The sequence below is a fragment of the Salvia hispanica genome, chromosome 1 (assembly GCF_029641045.1).
Source record: "Salvia hispanica isolate PSC_SH4W2 chromosome 1, Shi_PSC_v1, whole genome shotgun sequence".
Taxonomy (NCBI): domain Eukaryota; kingdom Viridiplantae; phylum Streptophyta; class Magnoliopsida; order Lamiales; family Lamiaceae; genus Salvia; species Salvia hispanica.
Window position 1 is genome coordinate 35,683,780 of NC_142692.1, and position 17,433 is coordinate 35,701,212.

At 35.4% G+C, this 17,433-nt stretch overlaps 1 protein-coding gene and 1 long non-coding RNA gene across 2 annotated transcripts; both read left to right on the forward strand.

Moving 5' to 3' along the window:
- Positions 1 to 5,969: 5,969 nt before the first annotated feature.
- On the forward strand, positions 5,970 to 6,598 carry LOC148933692 (uncharacterized). Its single transcript, XR_016134475.1, has 2 exons — positions 5,970 to 6,138; positions 6,243 to 6,598. It is a non-coding gene; the product is annotated as an uncharacterized LOC148933692 (long non-coding RNA).
- Positions 6,599 to 7,918: 1,320 nt separating this feature from the next.
- On the forward strand, positions 7,919 to 10,147 carry LOC125194801 (protein FAR1-RELATED SEQUENCE 5-like). Its single transcript, XM_048093023.2, has one exon. It carries the CDS (start codon positions 7,919 to 7,921, stop codon positions 10,145 to 10,147), a length of 2,229 nt encoding a protein of 742 aa, XP_047948980.2.
- The last annotated feature ends 7,286 nt before the right edge of the window (positions 10,148 to 17,433 follow it).

A 17,433-nucleotide genomic window follows, 5' to 3' on the forward strand; every position in this document is an offset into this window, starting at 1 on the left:
TAGTTTGAACGAATGTACTATAAATAAATTGTACTATTACTATCTTGTTTTGTTTAAATACAGTATCTTTAATTTGTTTGTGTGTAAATTTGATGTTTTTGGCTTCACATAATAATTCTGTTAAATTTGATGTAATCACAAATCAAACACACACTTTCCAATCACATACATCTAGCTAGTAATTGAAGTATTATGACTTCAATCCAGATTACATGATAAATCTATTACTACTACAATATTTAGTTCAAGAGAAAACACAGTCCAAAAAATAGCCACTAATTAAAGTGTAATTAACTAAAAAGTATGGGATCAAAGTTTATTTGACAATTAACACAATAAATAGATCATTTCAGAACTATCTTAAATAAGAACTTTGAGAACGTCTTTCAATTGGAAGCAAAAATCATACTATCAGTTTGGAGAATAATTTTACAAAAGTGATGTGAAGATCTGAACAAATATTTGCTCTCAGTTTTCCTTTCAATTTCGGTAGTAATTATCTAAACAAAATTTTAATTTAAACTGTAAACTAGATGCTTTTAAAGATCAAATATTAATTATATGGGAGTGTTATATTGCTAACTCATAACTTAATTGCTTACTACAACTAAATAATAACCATTAGATATTCAAATTAAGGGCTTAGATCATCAATCCCTAAATGTCAATACGATCAACGAAAAACACAATAAGGCCATAGGATTAATTCCAAAAAATATCAATAGGGGTATTAATGTCAATTATAACATGTTTAGTTATAACTAACTTTTAAAAGAAATCTCAAAACTTTAAATTCATATAACATATATCAAATTAAAGATAATTTCACAAGGATTCCAACGATATCCTACATGCATATGTTCCGACGTCAAAATTTGAAAAAACTTTCGAAATTTTTTAATTTTTTCGTACAGCAGAAATGTCAACATACTATAAAATATGTCAATATAATACATGTAGAATGTAATATAAGCAATGAGTTAACATTCTTAAAGCATTGTGTTGACATTCTCAAAGCATTGTGTTGATATTTTCGAAACACTATATTGACATTTTCATCCAAAACCCTAATTTGGAGTTTTTTTTAATCTTTTTTTTTATTTTATTAATAAAAACGAAAATTACACGTGGCAAATTGCAGATCACACGTTTTCTAAAATCCTATGGCCTTAAATTAGTTGTAGTTAGCAATTAAATGATGAGTTAGCAATTGATCACTCCCCTTAACTATAAGTGATAAGGTTCGTTTCATGCATTGGTTTTGGGTTAAAATTCTGTGCATTTGGGGCGCTAATCTGTGTTTCTGAGTTCAGGTGCATAATAAATCTGCCGGACCTAGGAATTGTTGTTACCTGACCTGACAGATGCAAAAGAGATGAAATTGAAGTAAAAATCAGATGTCGTCGTTCGGACCTGGGAGAATTAAAAGTTGGCGACAGGAGCAGAATGGAGCATGAGCAGATTATTTTAAAGAGTCTTATTCAATGGCAAAAGCGTCTAATTACCAGAGGGATACCCTAGGGATCAGAGCCTCACATATATAAAGAGCTCAACCTTGAAGAACAAGACAACCACTTCTACACACAATCTTAGCTCGAGCTCTTGTTCCGTTCCTTAGTTCCACACTTCAAAATTCCTCATTTCACTTGTTGCGCACTTGGAGATGGAGTGATCCTGGCCGCCGTCGTGGTTCTCATCGTTGTTTTGCTGCTGTGTAACACCGCCTTGTGAAGGCGAAGAAACAATATCTACTTTGCTTTGTTTAGTTTGTTTCGTTTCAAGTACTTGTTGGTTTTAAGTTTCGTAACTCTAGTTCTTGCTTTGATCTGCTGGATTCGAACCTATTTCTCGTTATTATGAAAGTTAATGTTAGTTTTTGTTGGATATCGCCAAGTTGATGTTTATTTCTTGCCTTTTCGCTTTCGTTCTTGTTGATTGTTGGATGTTTGGAGCTGAAATCTGTTAGTTTGTTGATGAAGGTTGTGGATTTAGTATGGAGATGTTTGGATTTGTTGAATCGTGGTGGATTTGAGTTGGAGTCTCGTAGATCTGATGTTTGTTGTTTACGTTTTGCATGATTATGGCTGTTTACTTTCTGTTTATGCATCCTCTAGGTCCAGTAGCATAGATCTGTTAGTTTAGGCTTTAATATCTCGTTTTTAAGTTTAGATCTGAAGTTTTCTCTGTTTTCATGGTGTTTAATACTCTGTTTTATCTGCTATTCTCGTTTGATTCCCGAAGAAGATGAAGTTGTTGGTAGTTAGAACCAGATTTGCTTTTGTCAGTACTTTCTGCTTATGTACTTTGCTTTTTCTGCATGTTCTCCAGACCCTGGCAGTACTGTCTGCATTGTCTTTTTACTTTTCCGCATGTTTTTCCAGACCCTGGTAGTTTAAAGAAACTTGTCCCCACTTTTCGCTTTATACCTGTTTGTCCAAATTAGGAAAGTCTATCTAGTTAAGTTAACTTTAGTTGTCTTAGAACTTTAAAATATCTCATTTCTCTAAGTCATGCATGTTCCGTACGTTCTCATTTCTTAGACCCAGTAGGTAGAGTAAAGTAGTTTAAGTCTCTCAGATCCAGTAGTTCTAGTACTCGACCCACAAAATTGCGTGGCAGCAGCCAACCACCCTTTCCCAAAACATCCTCAAATGCAGTTTCGTAACACATTCGTCCTCGTGGGATCGATCATTTACTTCCATGTGCTAGTTGTAGTATAGTGGGTTGAAGTTTTGAAGAAATAGAGTGCATCCAACGACCCATGTCTGATAGCTTCATGATCTTCTAGCCTCTAAATCTAGTCGAATCCTCTGGATCTGTTAGATTGAGTGATATCAAAACCGCATGCATCTCTATTAGTCTCTTCAATAAGTATTATTTTTTAGCAATTCATCTTAAAATCCGTATTTTTTGTTTGAAAATAAAACTGTTACTAGCACTTTTCAATTTATTTATTTAATCAAGTAATATAACTTGGTGTTAATAGCTCATTAGTGTAGAGTTAATATTTATTCGCATTACTAATTAAATTGCATTGCACACTCCTAGTTTTTATTTTATTTTATTTTTGAATTGGCATAATCTTGATTTATTTATGAGAAAGGATAAGTGTGTATGTGAAGGAGGGAATACTACTTCTAATTAGAAGTTTAGAACGAAAGTTTCGAAAATGTATGTCCACATAAATTCATAACAAGCAAAATTACAAATGATAATCCCCTATATACAAATAAAAAAAATTGCAATTTCAAACTTTATTTAAACGTGAAATTCAATTATATTGTCACTATCTTCATCTGTCCCCCAATTTAAAAATATTATTCTCATTCACACAATCGGTTAAATTATTACTCCCTCCGTTAGCGAATAGAAGTCCCCTTTTTTTTTCATTTAGTCCGTCTGTGAATAGGAGTCCCGGTTCACTTTTACCATAAAATGGTAATAGGGTCTCACCTTCCACTAATTCATTTCACTCACATTTCATTTAAAACTAATATATACAAGTGAGACCATTATTCCACTAACTTTTTTCCACCTACTTTTCTTAACATTTCTTAAAACTCGTGTCGCTCATAAATGAGACTCCTAATGACGGATGGAGAGAGTATTATATATAATCAAGAAAAAACAATTGGTAATATAGATTTTGAGGTGTGTGTTGGAAATTTTTATATCAATTCATCATATAATTTGTTTATTTGATAACTCATTATATTGCTGGAAAATTAGCATTCACATAACCAAATTACAGCACACTCTTGATATTTTTATAATTTTTAATTGACACACTCTTGATTTTCTTTTACGATAGGATAAGAATCATAAGATCAATAATGAATCTCCACATATATTTGGATAATGATCTGCACATAATCATAGAAAATCAAAATTGCAATGGTCCTCAAACTTAATTCTAGACGTGATTTAAAAAAAAAAAAAAAAACTATGCGTCTCTGGTGGCACCCTTTCCACTAGGATTTCCCACAAAACTATTTGTCACGTCATCACTAGCCCTTTCCATTCCACTGCCACATCACTAGGACTTCCCACTGCACTAGGACTTCCCGCAATTATTCAATTTACGGACTTAAAATTTACGGAATTAAAATGTCGACACGAAATACGGGAAAATTCGAAACTTCATTAAAAAAATTACATAATTAAAAAAAATTACATAATTTAAAGAAAATTACATACTTTTAAAAAATAATTACATTATTTAAAAATAAAATTACATAATACCCTCGGCTCTCACTCCTCCTCGTCCTCGTCTCCGTCCTCATCAATGGGTGGCATTCCTAAATCGCGCCGACATTGATCGACCACATCCTTGCACAACCTTTTGAACACAGGATCGTGGGTATTAAACCACTTACTCGTGCTCTGCATCAGGGTCTTCGTTAGCTACGCGCGGGCGAAACGGTCGTTCCCTGGGTCTTCTGGGGCCTCTGATTCGACCTCGTAGAACCCGCTTCCGCTGCCGCTTCCCCTCACCATCCGCTGCGCAGCCTTTTTCCCCATCGGCCGACGACGACGGCGAGAGTCTGTTCGTGGTAGCGGGGCCACTTCCTCGGCTTCGGGGAGCTCGTGCGAACCAGCACTGCTGTTGTACTCACCGGAAGAGTTGATCTTCGTCCGCTTCCAGCCCGAGTCGACACCCACAACAAACTTTTGCGATTCCTTGACCACGAGAAAGGCCTCCCATTGGTCAAACTCTTTGAACTTCAATTCTTTGTCGGGGTACTGGGCCAAGGCTCGCCTCTTCACATCATCCTCAGACATGCCGCTGGTTGCCATGCGCATGTTGTTGTGGTAGAGGGCGGCAAAACGACTGAGCTTAGGCCTCAACCGAAGCCACTGTTTCCGGCATTGCTCGGAAGTACGAGGCTTCGCCCCAGACGGTTTGCAGCAGCGGTAGGCCTCACTAATGCGAAGCCACAATCGGTCAACATACTAGTTCGGCCCGACATAGGGATCTTCTACTACACCGACCCAGGCCTTCGCAAGCACGGCATTTTCCCACACGGTCCAGATTGTCCTCCTCTCCTCCGCCTCATCCTCACCCTCCTCCTCTACCTCTTCCCCCGTGTTCGAAGAAGAGCTCGGGACTTTGCCCTTGCCCCTACCCCCGCCCCTACCTCCGCCCCTAGTCTTGCCCTTGCCTTTGCTCATGCTCCTTGCAGCAGGCTCCGCCTCATCGGGAGTCTCACGGATCGGCGATAGCCCCAACTTCGCTCCTAGCTCCTCAAAAGAGAAAGTCTCGATGCCGGCGTACTGAGTCTCCGAAACAGTACTAGGGGAATCGTCGGCCAACAAATCAATATATGGGCGATAGACAGATTCCCTAGGCGTCCTCGGGCTCCTGTGCTGCATCGACCCACCCACCGCCATATTTGGCGGCGTACCGCCCATCCCCACTGCCCCGGGCATCATCCCACCCACCCCCGCCATATTTGACGGCATACCGCCAAACCCCGCTGCCCCTGGCATCATCCCACCCACCCCCGCCATATTTGACGGCGTACCGCCCATCCCCGCTGCCCCGGTCATCATCACACCCATCTAACTCATCAACTGGAACATATTATAGAACATTTGGGGATTCATCCCCGCAAATTGGGGATTCATCCCCGCAAAGTTTCCCTCTGTTCCGGTGGGAATTGGGAGTGTGTTTCCGCCGCTCGTGGTGGGGGAATTCCTATTGTACTCCATTGTAGTAGAAATTAAATTTGTAGATTTAGAGAGAGAAAGTTGTCAACACAAGTGGTGTGAATGAAATGAAGTTCAACGAGCCCTATTTGTAGAGTTTTTTTAAAATATATATATATATATATATATATATATATATATATATATATAAAGTCAGACGTCCGTCCGCCCGTGGGGAGGACGGGCAAATGGGACAGGCGCGGGCGCCCTTCGCTGCTACTACGGCGGACGTCCGGTCTGACGTCGGCCATTGGAGACACTGCAATCTCTCTTTGATTAAAAAATCCCTATCTTCCATTTCTCTCTATAAATAATGTGGTGTAAAGTCTATGCAAATATACCATCATCAATTATCTATTTCACTTAAAGCAAGAAGCAAGAAGAAGCAATCAATCATGCAATCAATAATAGATGAGTCATTTTGTCCAGGCAAGAACAACCTTAATACTCTCTAGCTACATAATGTTTTATTGAATATGTCCATATAAATTAAATGAAATGGTTAGTTAATTTATTTATGAATGTATGTATAGGGAAGACTTCTTGGCCGGAGTTGTTGATGAAGAAGGGCGAAGACGCGGTGGCTGTGATAGAGAGTGAGAATAAGTTTGTGACCGCGATAGTTCTAAAAGATGGAAGTCCCACTACCTCTGATTATCGTTGCGACCGCGTCTTTGTTTGGGTGAACGATTGTGGAAACATCATTCACGTACCCATTGTCGGTTAAACTATAGTTTTATACTATAGTGACGGTTGGAGCTTAATCTTTATGTTTTCTTTTTTATTTCAATGTACTGTTGAATAAAGTGATGGATCTAATGTCAGTAATGTTTTTGGAGGCTAATGTATTGTGATAAGTGTCCAATAAATAAATTGTGGTCTTTTGTAACTTCGTATATATATGTATATTTATGTTATTGTTTTATATATCATAGTAGTAGATAGGAAGTAAAGATTAATCCGCCCAATCAAAAAATGTGCATATCAATGTGCATGGATATTAAGAAATTTGATGTTATTCGTATTATATGTCTATACAGAAATTATTTCATTTTAGTATTGTTTAAATTATACTACTATCTTGTTTTGTTTCTAATTTCTTTGCAAGCCTTTTCGTTTTAATAAGTAATTATATATTTTTCTTTAACTTTGTTTGGATTCCCTAATAAATTGATTGACGTTTTTGGATTAAATTCTATATTTGACAATTTTTTTGGACTTAAGTTTATTTGACAACTAACCCATTTTATGGAATTAATTAATTTCTTTCATTGAATTAGTTCTATTAATTTTTGTTGAGAGACAGACACATCCAAATTGTTTGTAGCCGACATTATTTGTGATAATCCAATTGTGTAACACCACTGTCCAGAAAATGATTTTGACAATATCCTTTTTGGATTAAAGTTATTTACCAAAAAAAAAAGGTAATATTAAAATTCGTTTGACAGCTAACCCAATGCAAAAATGCATTTCTTAAATTATTGGCTAATTTTATACACAGCCTTCAGTTTACTCGCGCTATAGTCTCTTATTATAAAAAAATGTTAGCAAAATAAATGTTATTTGGATTAGTACTATTTTAAGACTATATTCCCCACATAAATTTAGTAGTATAAAAACGGTAAGGATCTCCTCATCCAATTTTTATGCTCCATTCCTAAGCCACTAATGTAAAATTGACACATGAATTTATTTTTATATATATAAAAAAGCATAATCCATGAATCTGCCGCCCTTAATCAACCAAATCAAAACAATATTTCCATGAAACTGCCGCGCTTAATCAGCGCCAAAATATCAAAACAAATTGCTAAAGACGCCAACTCAAAACAACCTTCCATCTTTCAATTTCAAAATCAGCTTTCATCTTCCATTTTCAAAATCAGAGCCTCTGTAATTTATTACTAGTGGGAAGTATTTCTTCCTTCTCCATTGAAGCGTTGAAGCTCACAATATACCATTCGGTAAAAACAATTCACAAGTAATTGTTTAGAAGCATCCAAAAAGGTAAAAACTTTGCAATTTTTTTTCTGATCTCACGTTAAATGAGTTATGTTAGAATATTTTTTTTTTCTGATTTCTCGTTACAGATGTGTATCTACAGTCTTTTAAACATAAAATCAAGATCCTAACTAAGTAGTTTTCTTTAATATGTATTAAAGAAGTTGATGTTGTTACTGTTTACCTTCATTTTTTATTTGCAGGTATGGATGATACTATATCACAAGACTTTATTCCTAATATAGGAATGGAGTTCAAAAACGAAGTTGAGGCATATGATTTTTATATGAAATATGCTAAAGCAACAGGATTTGGAACTCGAAAAAAATCTGCTCATAAGGATCCAATTACAGGCAAGCTTTTGGACATAAGCTTTTGTTGCGGTAAAGAAGGTTTTAGAGCAACAGACAGTCGAGCTGTTACAGTGAAGAAACCTCGTCCTGAAATTAGGTGCGGATGTAAGGCTATGTTGAAAATCAACTCTAGGTACAGTGGAAAGTGTCATATTGTGAAATTTGTTGAAGAACACAATCATGATTTGTGTGATCCGGAACAATCTTACATGTTTAGATGTTTCCGGGAAATGTCTAATGTTCAACAAACTCAAGTTGATGTTGCTCAAAGTTGTGGGTTGCCTCCAAAGAAAATTCTGGATGTAATGGCAAAAGAATCTGGTGGAATTCAACATCTTGGTTTCACTCATATTGATTTGAAGAATTATTTGAGAACTAAGAGGACTTCGGAGATTAAACAAGGCGATTGTGGAGGTGTGTTACAATCTTTACAAATGATGAAAAGTGAGGATCCACACTTTTACTATGCAATACAGCTGGACGTGGAAGATCTAATTACCAATATATTTTGGACTGATGGTAGAATGATACAAGATTTTGGTCATTTTGGTGATGTAGTTTGCTTTGATACTACCTATAGAAAACATCGAGATGGTAGACCAATTGCTTTATTCGTCGGCGTAAATCATCACAAACAAACAATTGTGTTTGGTGCAGCATTATTATACGACGAAACAATTGAAACCTTTGAGTGGTTGTTTAGTGCATTTGAAGATGCCATGATGGGAAAACGACCAAAGACTATCTTAACAGATCAAGATCAAGCAATGAGCGCTGCTTTAGCTTCCAAGTGGCCTTCTACTTACCATCGCTTGTGTGTTTGGCACATTTTTCAGAATGCAGTGATCCATCTTTCAAGTGTTTTTTCGAGTTTTAAGAACACATTTGCAGCTGATTTTAGTTGTTGTGTATACGACTTTGAAGAAGAATCGGAATTCCTCGGGGCTTGGAATGAAATGTTAGAGAAATACAACTTGCAAGATAATCAGTGGCTGACAATAATGTTTTCTCTAAGGGAAAAATGGGCATTGGTGTATGGAAGAAATACATTTTGCGCTGATATCATTACAACTCAACGAAGTGAGTGCATGAATGCTGTTGTGAAACATTATGTAAATTACAAAAACAACATTGTTGAGGTGTTCCATCATTTTCAAAGGTTGATAGATGATCGACGCGAGAAAGAAGCTGCAGAAGATTTCAAAAATGCTCAAAGTTCTCCTGTCATGACTTTTCCATTAGAAATACTAAAGCATGGAGCTGCCATATATACACACAAGATATTTGCATTATTTAATGAGGAGTTGAGGAAGGCATTCGAAAGCAAGATTGAGAGTGAGAGTCAACTTGGAAGTTCAAGAATATATAAGGTTAGACCTCTTGATCGGGCTTATGAACATATTGTCACATATGATTCCATTGAAGGTTCCATTTCTTGCAGCTGTAGAAAGTTTGAATTCTCGGGTATTTTATGCTCACATAGTTTAAAAGTCTTTACATTAATGAATGTCATTCGAATACCCGATGAATATATCTTAAAGCGATGGACCAAACATGCTAAGAGCGGGATGACAAGAGTTTGCAAGGAAGGAGCTGTCGTTGTTGATGAAAAAACCCGAAAGAAACAGCGATATAAAGAGTTATGTAATTCATTCATACAATTGGCAGGCAAGGCAGCCGAAAGTGAAGATAGTTATGCTTATGCCATGGAATGTCTCTTGAAAATGGGAAACAACATTGATGGAATGGTAGAGAAGGGAAAAAGTGTTGTTGTTGAGGCAAAGAAGGTCGGAGATGTTGCAACCGAAGGTGACTGCGATGAAAATCAAATTAAAGGCTTGAAACCTAAAGGAAAGGTTACATACAAAACATGTAAGAGACCGAAGAATGCTTTGGAACAAGCTATTAGTAAAAAACGGAAACCAAAAGCAATAAAGAGTGGTGTGGAACATGCTTCTTCTACGCAGGAGAGTGGTGTGGAACATGCTTCTTCTAGGCGGGAATCTGAAGGGAATGTGCTCATCAATGATGACTATTGGAACTTAACATACACTGCTTTTGATCCTCATAATACATCATAAATTTGGTGTAGAAAGAGATGCAAGCTTGCTTGGAATGAAGAAGAGCAAATTATCTGGATTATTGTTTTGCTATTTTTGAAATTTTCATGCACTAAAGACCAATTGTGTTTGAGCTTGAACTAGAAAAGGATTGACGAACTCAATTAGTTTGCTGTGAACCATTTTTAAGTTTTTATGGTAATTTCATGATTTCATTTTTTTTGCTGCTTGGTTGGAGTATATTTGAAATTTTCAGTTGCTGCTTTGTGGAAAAATAATCTAGAAATAGTGATTCTTTAATGGAAGTAATTGATTGTATGGTGTAGTTCTTCTATACATAGACAGTAGCAGTGAAATTAGTGGCTTTAGCAATTTGTTTTGATATTTTGGCGCTGATTAAGCGCGGCAGTTTCATGGAAATATTGTTTTGATTTGGTTGATTAAGGGCGGCAGATTCATGGATCATGCTTTTTTATATATATATAAATAAATTCTATGTGTCAATTTTACATTAGTGGCTTAAGAATGGAGCATAAAAATTGGATGAGGAGATCCTTACCGGTATAAAAATATATTCAATTCCCCGTGGCCCAAATATGAATTCATACTCATATTCGCATTGTCGTAGCGGAGTAGTTTAACTGGTAAACAGCTTCTCCTTCAAGTAATGCATTTTTATTCGAGTTAGCATAAAGGATGAATGAAGAAACTTGTCCCACGATGATTGGTTACGAACTTCGGCACAATGAAACTTGTCCCACGATGATTATGCATGGTAATATATGTGTGATTTCAGGATAAAATTTAATTCAACTATGCTTTCTCTAAAAATCAAAAGTTTATGTTAGAGCTTAAGTAATTAGAGTTTGATCTCATCTTTTTTCTCATAAAAAATCAAGAGTGCGCCCATTTGTACAAATATAAAATGTAAATGTATTAACGCAGACACTTAATTATATAACTGAACTAGAAAAGTTGAGAAATTTCAAATTTCTCTTCTAGACTTTGTACAATGGACACACTATTGATTTTTTATATATATAAGAAAGGATAAGATCAAATTTGTGTGTGAAGGAGCAAGAATTTGGAAAATTTATCTCCTCATAAATTCATAGCAAGCAATATTGTAAAATGATGATGAAAAATAGCCATGGTCCCATTTTTCAAATTCCAATTTAAACGTGAAAAATCATTATAAACATGCATTTCTCTATTTCTATCTACTTATCTCTATAAATAATGTAGTGTGGAGTCTGTGCAAATATACCATCATTAATCATCTACTACAGTTCAATCAAGCAAGAAGCAAGATGCAATCAATAATAGATCAATTAATATGTCCAGGTAAGAACAATCTACATCTGTTTTATTTAATGTCTCTCTATATATAAGTTGAGATGAAATATTTAGTAGTAAATTTTATCATGAATGTATGTATAGGGAAGACTTCCTGGCCGGAGTTGTTGATGAAGAACGGGGAAGAGGCGGTGGCGATGATTGAGAGCGAGAATAAATTTGTGAAAGCGACGATTATAAAAGATGGAACTCCCATTCCCTTGGATTTCCGCTGCGACCGCGTCTGGGTTGTGGTGAACGAGTGTGGAAACGTCATTCGCATTCCCTATATTGGTTAAAGTGTGTACTATTATAAATTCAAAAGATCCATCTTTTCTGTTTCCTTTTTATTTTTAAAGTATATGTCGAATAAAGTGATGGATCTCATGTCAAGTATACGCTACCTCATTGTATTGCTATAAAAGCCCGATAAATGAATCGTACTTGCTTTTTTCTTTTACTGTATTTCTTTGTTGCAGTGTACACGCACTTCAAGTTTTCGGAAATACTTATTCGCCACACATTTGGGTCCGGAAAAATTTGACGGGTCGAAATTATAATGAAAAAGTTACATTAAATATGCACTCGTTAAAATTCGAAAACCCTAATGAAGAAGAAAAGGTTAAAATTATTTTGTGAGTATTAATGTTTTCTTTTAACAAATAAAATGCGATCCAAATTATTTGCAAAAGCGTAGCTATAAGTGAGTTTTTGAATTAAATTAACCCAATATGGAATGAGTTTCTTTCATTAAATTAGTTATAGTTTTTGTTGGAATAATTGAATGAACAATTACTTAAAAGCTCTCTATGATGATTAATCAAGAACGATGGAGAAGGAGCATGAACTATAGAGTGGAAGCGTACCTTGATCCATAACGAATTGAAAGGCGGAATTGCTTTGCAGCGGCTATGGATCTTCCAAACGATCAGAAACATTCTTCGCAATAGTCTGCCGTGAGAATACAGAGATATTGAACGTTCTTCTGACATCTGGGGACCATAACCCTAACTTATATTTATATTAAATATAAACCCCTTTATTTTCTATTCGGTCCCTCATCAAATAGAAAATCACTTTATGGCATCTACACTTATTTTCATAACAATTAAATACACTTTAGCCCAAACCTTAATTTTTATTGGATCACTTTAATTGGGCAACTGAAAGATAGCCATACACATTAAATTAGTCATGTGGAAGCCCAAAAATTAACAATCTCCCACTTGGGCAACACTTAACACCAAATAAATGCGTACAAACCGAGTGAGCGCTCAAAAGTGCTATCACATAGTGTATTTCAAACAATCTTATTATCAACCATATCTACATAGGACTAAAGGAGCAGTCAACATATTTTTTCATGATTAAACCCATCAGTAATCACATATGCAAATAAAATCAACAACAGATCAATTATGGAGTGTAGCATGGAAATTCCATGCAAGGTGATCATACATGCCTATTTCCATCTAGTCCTCCTAAAGTGAGATCAAACCAAAATTAATGGACAAAACATAATACTTTATTTCTGCAGAGAGTAACATGAGTTTTATAACTACATGTTCAAAAAAAACTATATAGAGCAATAATCAAAACTACTCCCACTGAACGGAAGTACCCTTAAACAACATAACACCCATTTAGGCTACAAGCCCCTCCTGAAAGACCCTGGGTGATAGTCCCTTAATGACTGGATTTGTAATCATCAAATCCATTCCCTTATGCACTATATATATTTGTCCATTCCGAACCCTTTATTTAACAACCAGGAAGCTCCTGTTGCTTTAGAATATAATACTGCAGAGTTATTGTCACAACATAACTTAAGTGGTCTTTCAATACCTTACAATATGCAGCCTAGTGACAAAATTTCATAGTCATATTCATTAACAAGATGTCCCAGAACAAGTTACAAATTCTGTTGTCATGGCAGAAGTAGCTACAAGTGTTTGCTCAACACTTCTCCACGAAATGGCTCTACAGCCAACAGACACACGTAACCTAAAATGGATCCTATACTGTATTAGCATCTAATAAAATCAGAATCAAAATGCCTAAAGATCTCTCCAAATAATCTGATTTTATGTATGCGAGCATGTAATGCTTAGTTCTCGATAAATATCTCATAACCCGTTTTGCTGCTTCTTAATGATCCATATCGGGTTATTGAAATATCTGCCCAACATATAAACAATTAAAACCAAATTGGGTCTAATACACACTTGAGCACACATTAGGCTCCCAATCACCGAAGCATATGGAATCTTCTGCATTTTCTAAATCTCAAGATTTATCTTAGGGCACTGAATGAGACTAGGTTTGTAATACTTTACGCACCTTTTCACTATATCCATTCTGTGACAGTCGAAAATTATTTCTTTCGATTTCCAAGTACAAAAGAAGATGCATTTGCTCCCACTGAACTTGTGATACACACAACCATCAATAGCATTCTTTCTGAATCCAAATTAAAGAACTACTTCATAAAATTTGTGGTACCATTGACGAGAGTCTTAATTGAGGTTGTTAACATTGACTTTAAATGATATCATCCGCATGAGATTGAATGTTTACAACAATATGATCTTGAGGTTCTTAATATGGTTCTTCTTCAATGATAGTAATTGATACCTGATCATTGTCAGAAGCAGTAGTAGGTGTCTATACAGACTCCTCCTCAAAAGTAATGTTCCTTAACACATTCTTCCCCCCAAACTCAACATCCTCAAGGTATACTATATTTCTCGTCCCAAAAATTAGTTCCTTTTGTGGGATCAAAAAATTCAAAAACCCCTAAATTTTTCTGGAAGACCAAAGTGAGAATATATGCTACAATCTTTAATGTCTCTCCCTAAAGCGAATGCAACAAGGAAGAATGATAAATCATACTCCTTCACATTTCTTTAAGAGTTTTATTTCGTCTTTTAGCTACACCACTTATGCTAGGCGATCCCGGCATGGTGTACAAAAGGATGATCCCACACTCTTCCAAATAGAAGACAAAAGGTATTTGACATTATTCACTTGAGCAGTCATTTCTATCGTAGTATTCGCCACCACGGTCAGATTTGACTTTCTTAATGCCTTTGTTGAGTTGGAGCTCAACATCAACCCTGAATATTTTGAACTTGTCTAAAGCCTCAGACTTTTAATAGATTAAATGTAGGTGCCCAAAACAAGAATATTCATTTATGAATGATATAAAATATTGTTGATCATTCCAAGAAACCGAAGTGAATGAACCACAAATGTCCGTATATATCAATTCTAAAATGTATAGCTCTATTGGCACCTAATTTCTTAAGTTTGGTCTGCTTTCCTTCGATATATTAAACACACAAATCAAGTTCTGAAAAGATAAGTGTATTCAATACAACATCTGACACAAGTCTCACAATCCTTTATTTTAAGATATAACCAAAACACTTGTGTCATAAATTAACCAAATTTTCATCATTTAATTTGCTTAGTCCCATTTGATTCAACATGTAAAGCTTCTGAATATGAAATAACATAATCGAGCATACAAAGACTGTTATATGCACTTAAGAAACAGTGCCCACAATACTCGAATTATTTGAAGGAAGAACTTAACTATTTCTGAATGAACAAGAAAAACCAAATTTGTCCAAAGCAGAAATAGAAACCAAATTTTGTCTAAAATACAGTACAATAAAGTATCCTTCAAAATCAGAAAAATTCCAATATTTAATAACAATTTACAATGCCCAATAGCCTATACTTCCACCGATTTATCATATCACACTTATGATGTATCTTTCAACACCAATTAACTTTCGGCAGCTCAAACAGCATTTGCATTGATAACCTTATGTGAGTAGTAGCACCAAAATCTACCCATTAAATATCATTAGGGACTAAAGCCAAATTAACTTCATAACATACCAAAACAAGAATTGTAACTTCTTTTGCACGCGATGCGTGATATTTACAATTCTTCCTTTTATATCCATGTTTACCACAAAAGAAACAACTATCATTACCTTATGTTATTTCTTTTGTGATGAACCCTTATCCATAGCAACATTCTCAATACATTTTCTCTTAATGCCCTTTACTTTGTTTCTTGAGATACTGACCAGATGTGTTAAACCAAATGCGAAAACAAGTCTTTAGAATTCAAGCTTGAGTGAAGCAACGTGAGACATTTTCATAATGTGCTCCCTTATGTTGCACTTGCCCTTATATACTTTATTGAGATCAAACCCGCTTGTCTCAATCTTATCATTTTTCACAAAACGTTCCTTAACTTTGGCAAGGTATTCACTATCCTTAGTGATATACTCAGATGCAGTGCCTCGAAAGGCTTTTGGGATGCTAAACCCAATGATCAGTAGACTTACACGATTCGAGTATTCCTACTTCTCGTAGTTTCTCCTTCGATAAGAAGTACTACGTCCGTAAGAGAAGTAGGATCTCAATCCTTAGCGCGTAATCCAGATCCATGCAACCCAGAGCAATCAAAATATAATCTTTACAATCCTTAAAATTTGACCCATTCAACACTAACATATGTTCATGTTGGAAGAAACTACAGAAGCAGACATCATAACTGAATAGAGAACAAAACCAAAATAGTTGTCATGCTCACATAATAAAATCAAAATAAGAAGGTAACATCTCGAGGTACCGGCACAACATCCATATCAAGTCTTTTGACAGTAATATGAACTTGTAATTGGTAACCTCATTGTAGTGATCAAACATTGACAATAAGATCTGGTCAAGTAATGTCCACCTTTTGGCATCACACTACTCACATGAACACTGAATAATAATCACATATTTATCACCACAGGTATATATGTATTTCGTGCCAAACATTAATCTTCCTTTTGGCCGACTAATATCTGCATTAAAATACATATACACATATAGTCCTAACATTCGCAATAAAGAAATCTAGACAAGAGAGGTTACTTTTGCAACGTCTTGCTTCGACTAATCTACTTTGAACATTAGTAAAACATTACGAGGTACCGAGCACAACATCCATATAAAGTCTTTTGACAGTAATATGAACTTGTAAATGGCAACCTCCTTAAAGTGGTTAAATACTTACAATAAGATCCTGTTAAGTAGTGTCCACCTTTTGGCATCACACTTCTCACAAGAAAACTGAATAATTGTCACGTATTTATTACCATAAGTATATGTGTATTTCGTGCCAAATATTAATCTTCCTTTTGGCCGACTAATATCCGCATTAAAATACACCCTCATTAGTAGAAAATAAGGAACATGAGATGTACCCAAAAATTTGAATTTAAAAATAAAACTTAAACCTGAATATAAACGCTCGCAAGCGAGTCATTAATAACTTTCTGGAATACAATGGCTAGCCAATGAGTCACTGGGTTCATGTACCTCGTGAACTCAGAGAGTCACTGAATCCTGACAGCCATTCCAGAAGCTCCCCAGCAAATCGCAAATTGCTGACTCCTAATGGGATTCCGTTTACTTTTCCAATTTCAATTTTTCCACAAAATCTACAAAAATTCTGAATTTTGATGTTCCCAAGATCGTAACCAACGAACATAACAAGCAAACACAACATCAAAATAAATAACCAAACAAATGCATGAAACACAAACCCTAAATTTCATGGATTTACCTTAATAAGCAAGAACCAAAACTCAAATTCTCCAAATGAAATTCTTGCTAAACGAAAATCTCATCCTCAATAATAAATTATACATGCTTTTGCGCACATAACACTATAAATTGAAAATTCAGTTCATCACTAGAACAACCTCAATAGGTGTACATCAATACGTACAAACTTGAATTGATAAATCAATTCATCAATTCTTTCATGGAAATAAAAGATATTCCTCTACCACAAAAGCAAACCAAATACTTTATAAAATATTGATTTGCATACCAAAATAAAGAAACATCCACATCAATAATTCTGTCGTGAATACTTTACCAAACATCCACCACAA

Excerpts from the sequence above, each read along its gene's own strand:
- LOC125194801 (XM_048093023.2), top strand. The coding sequence starts at position 7,919 with ATGGATGATACTATATCACAAGACTTTATTCCTAATATAGGAATGGAG.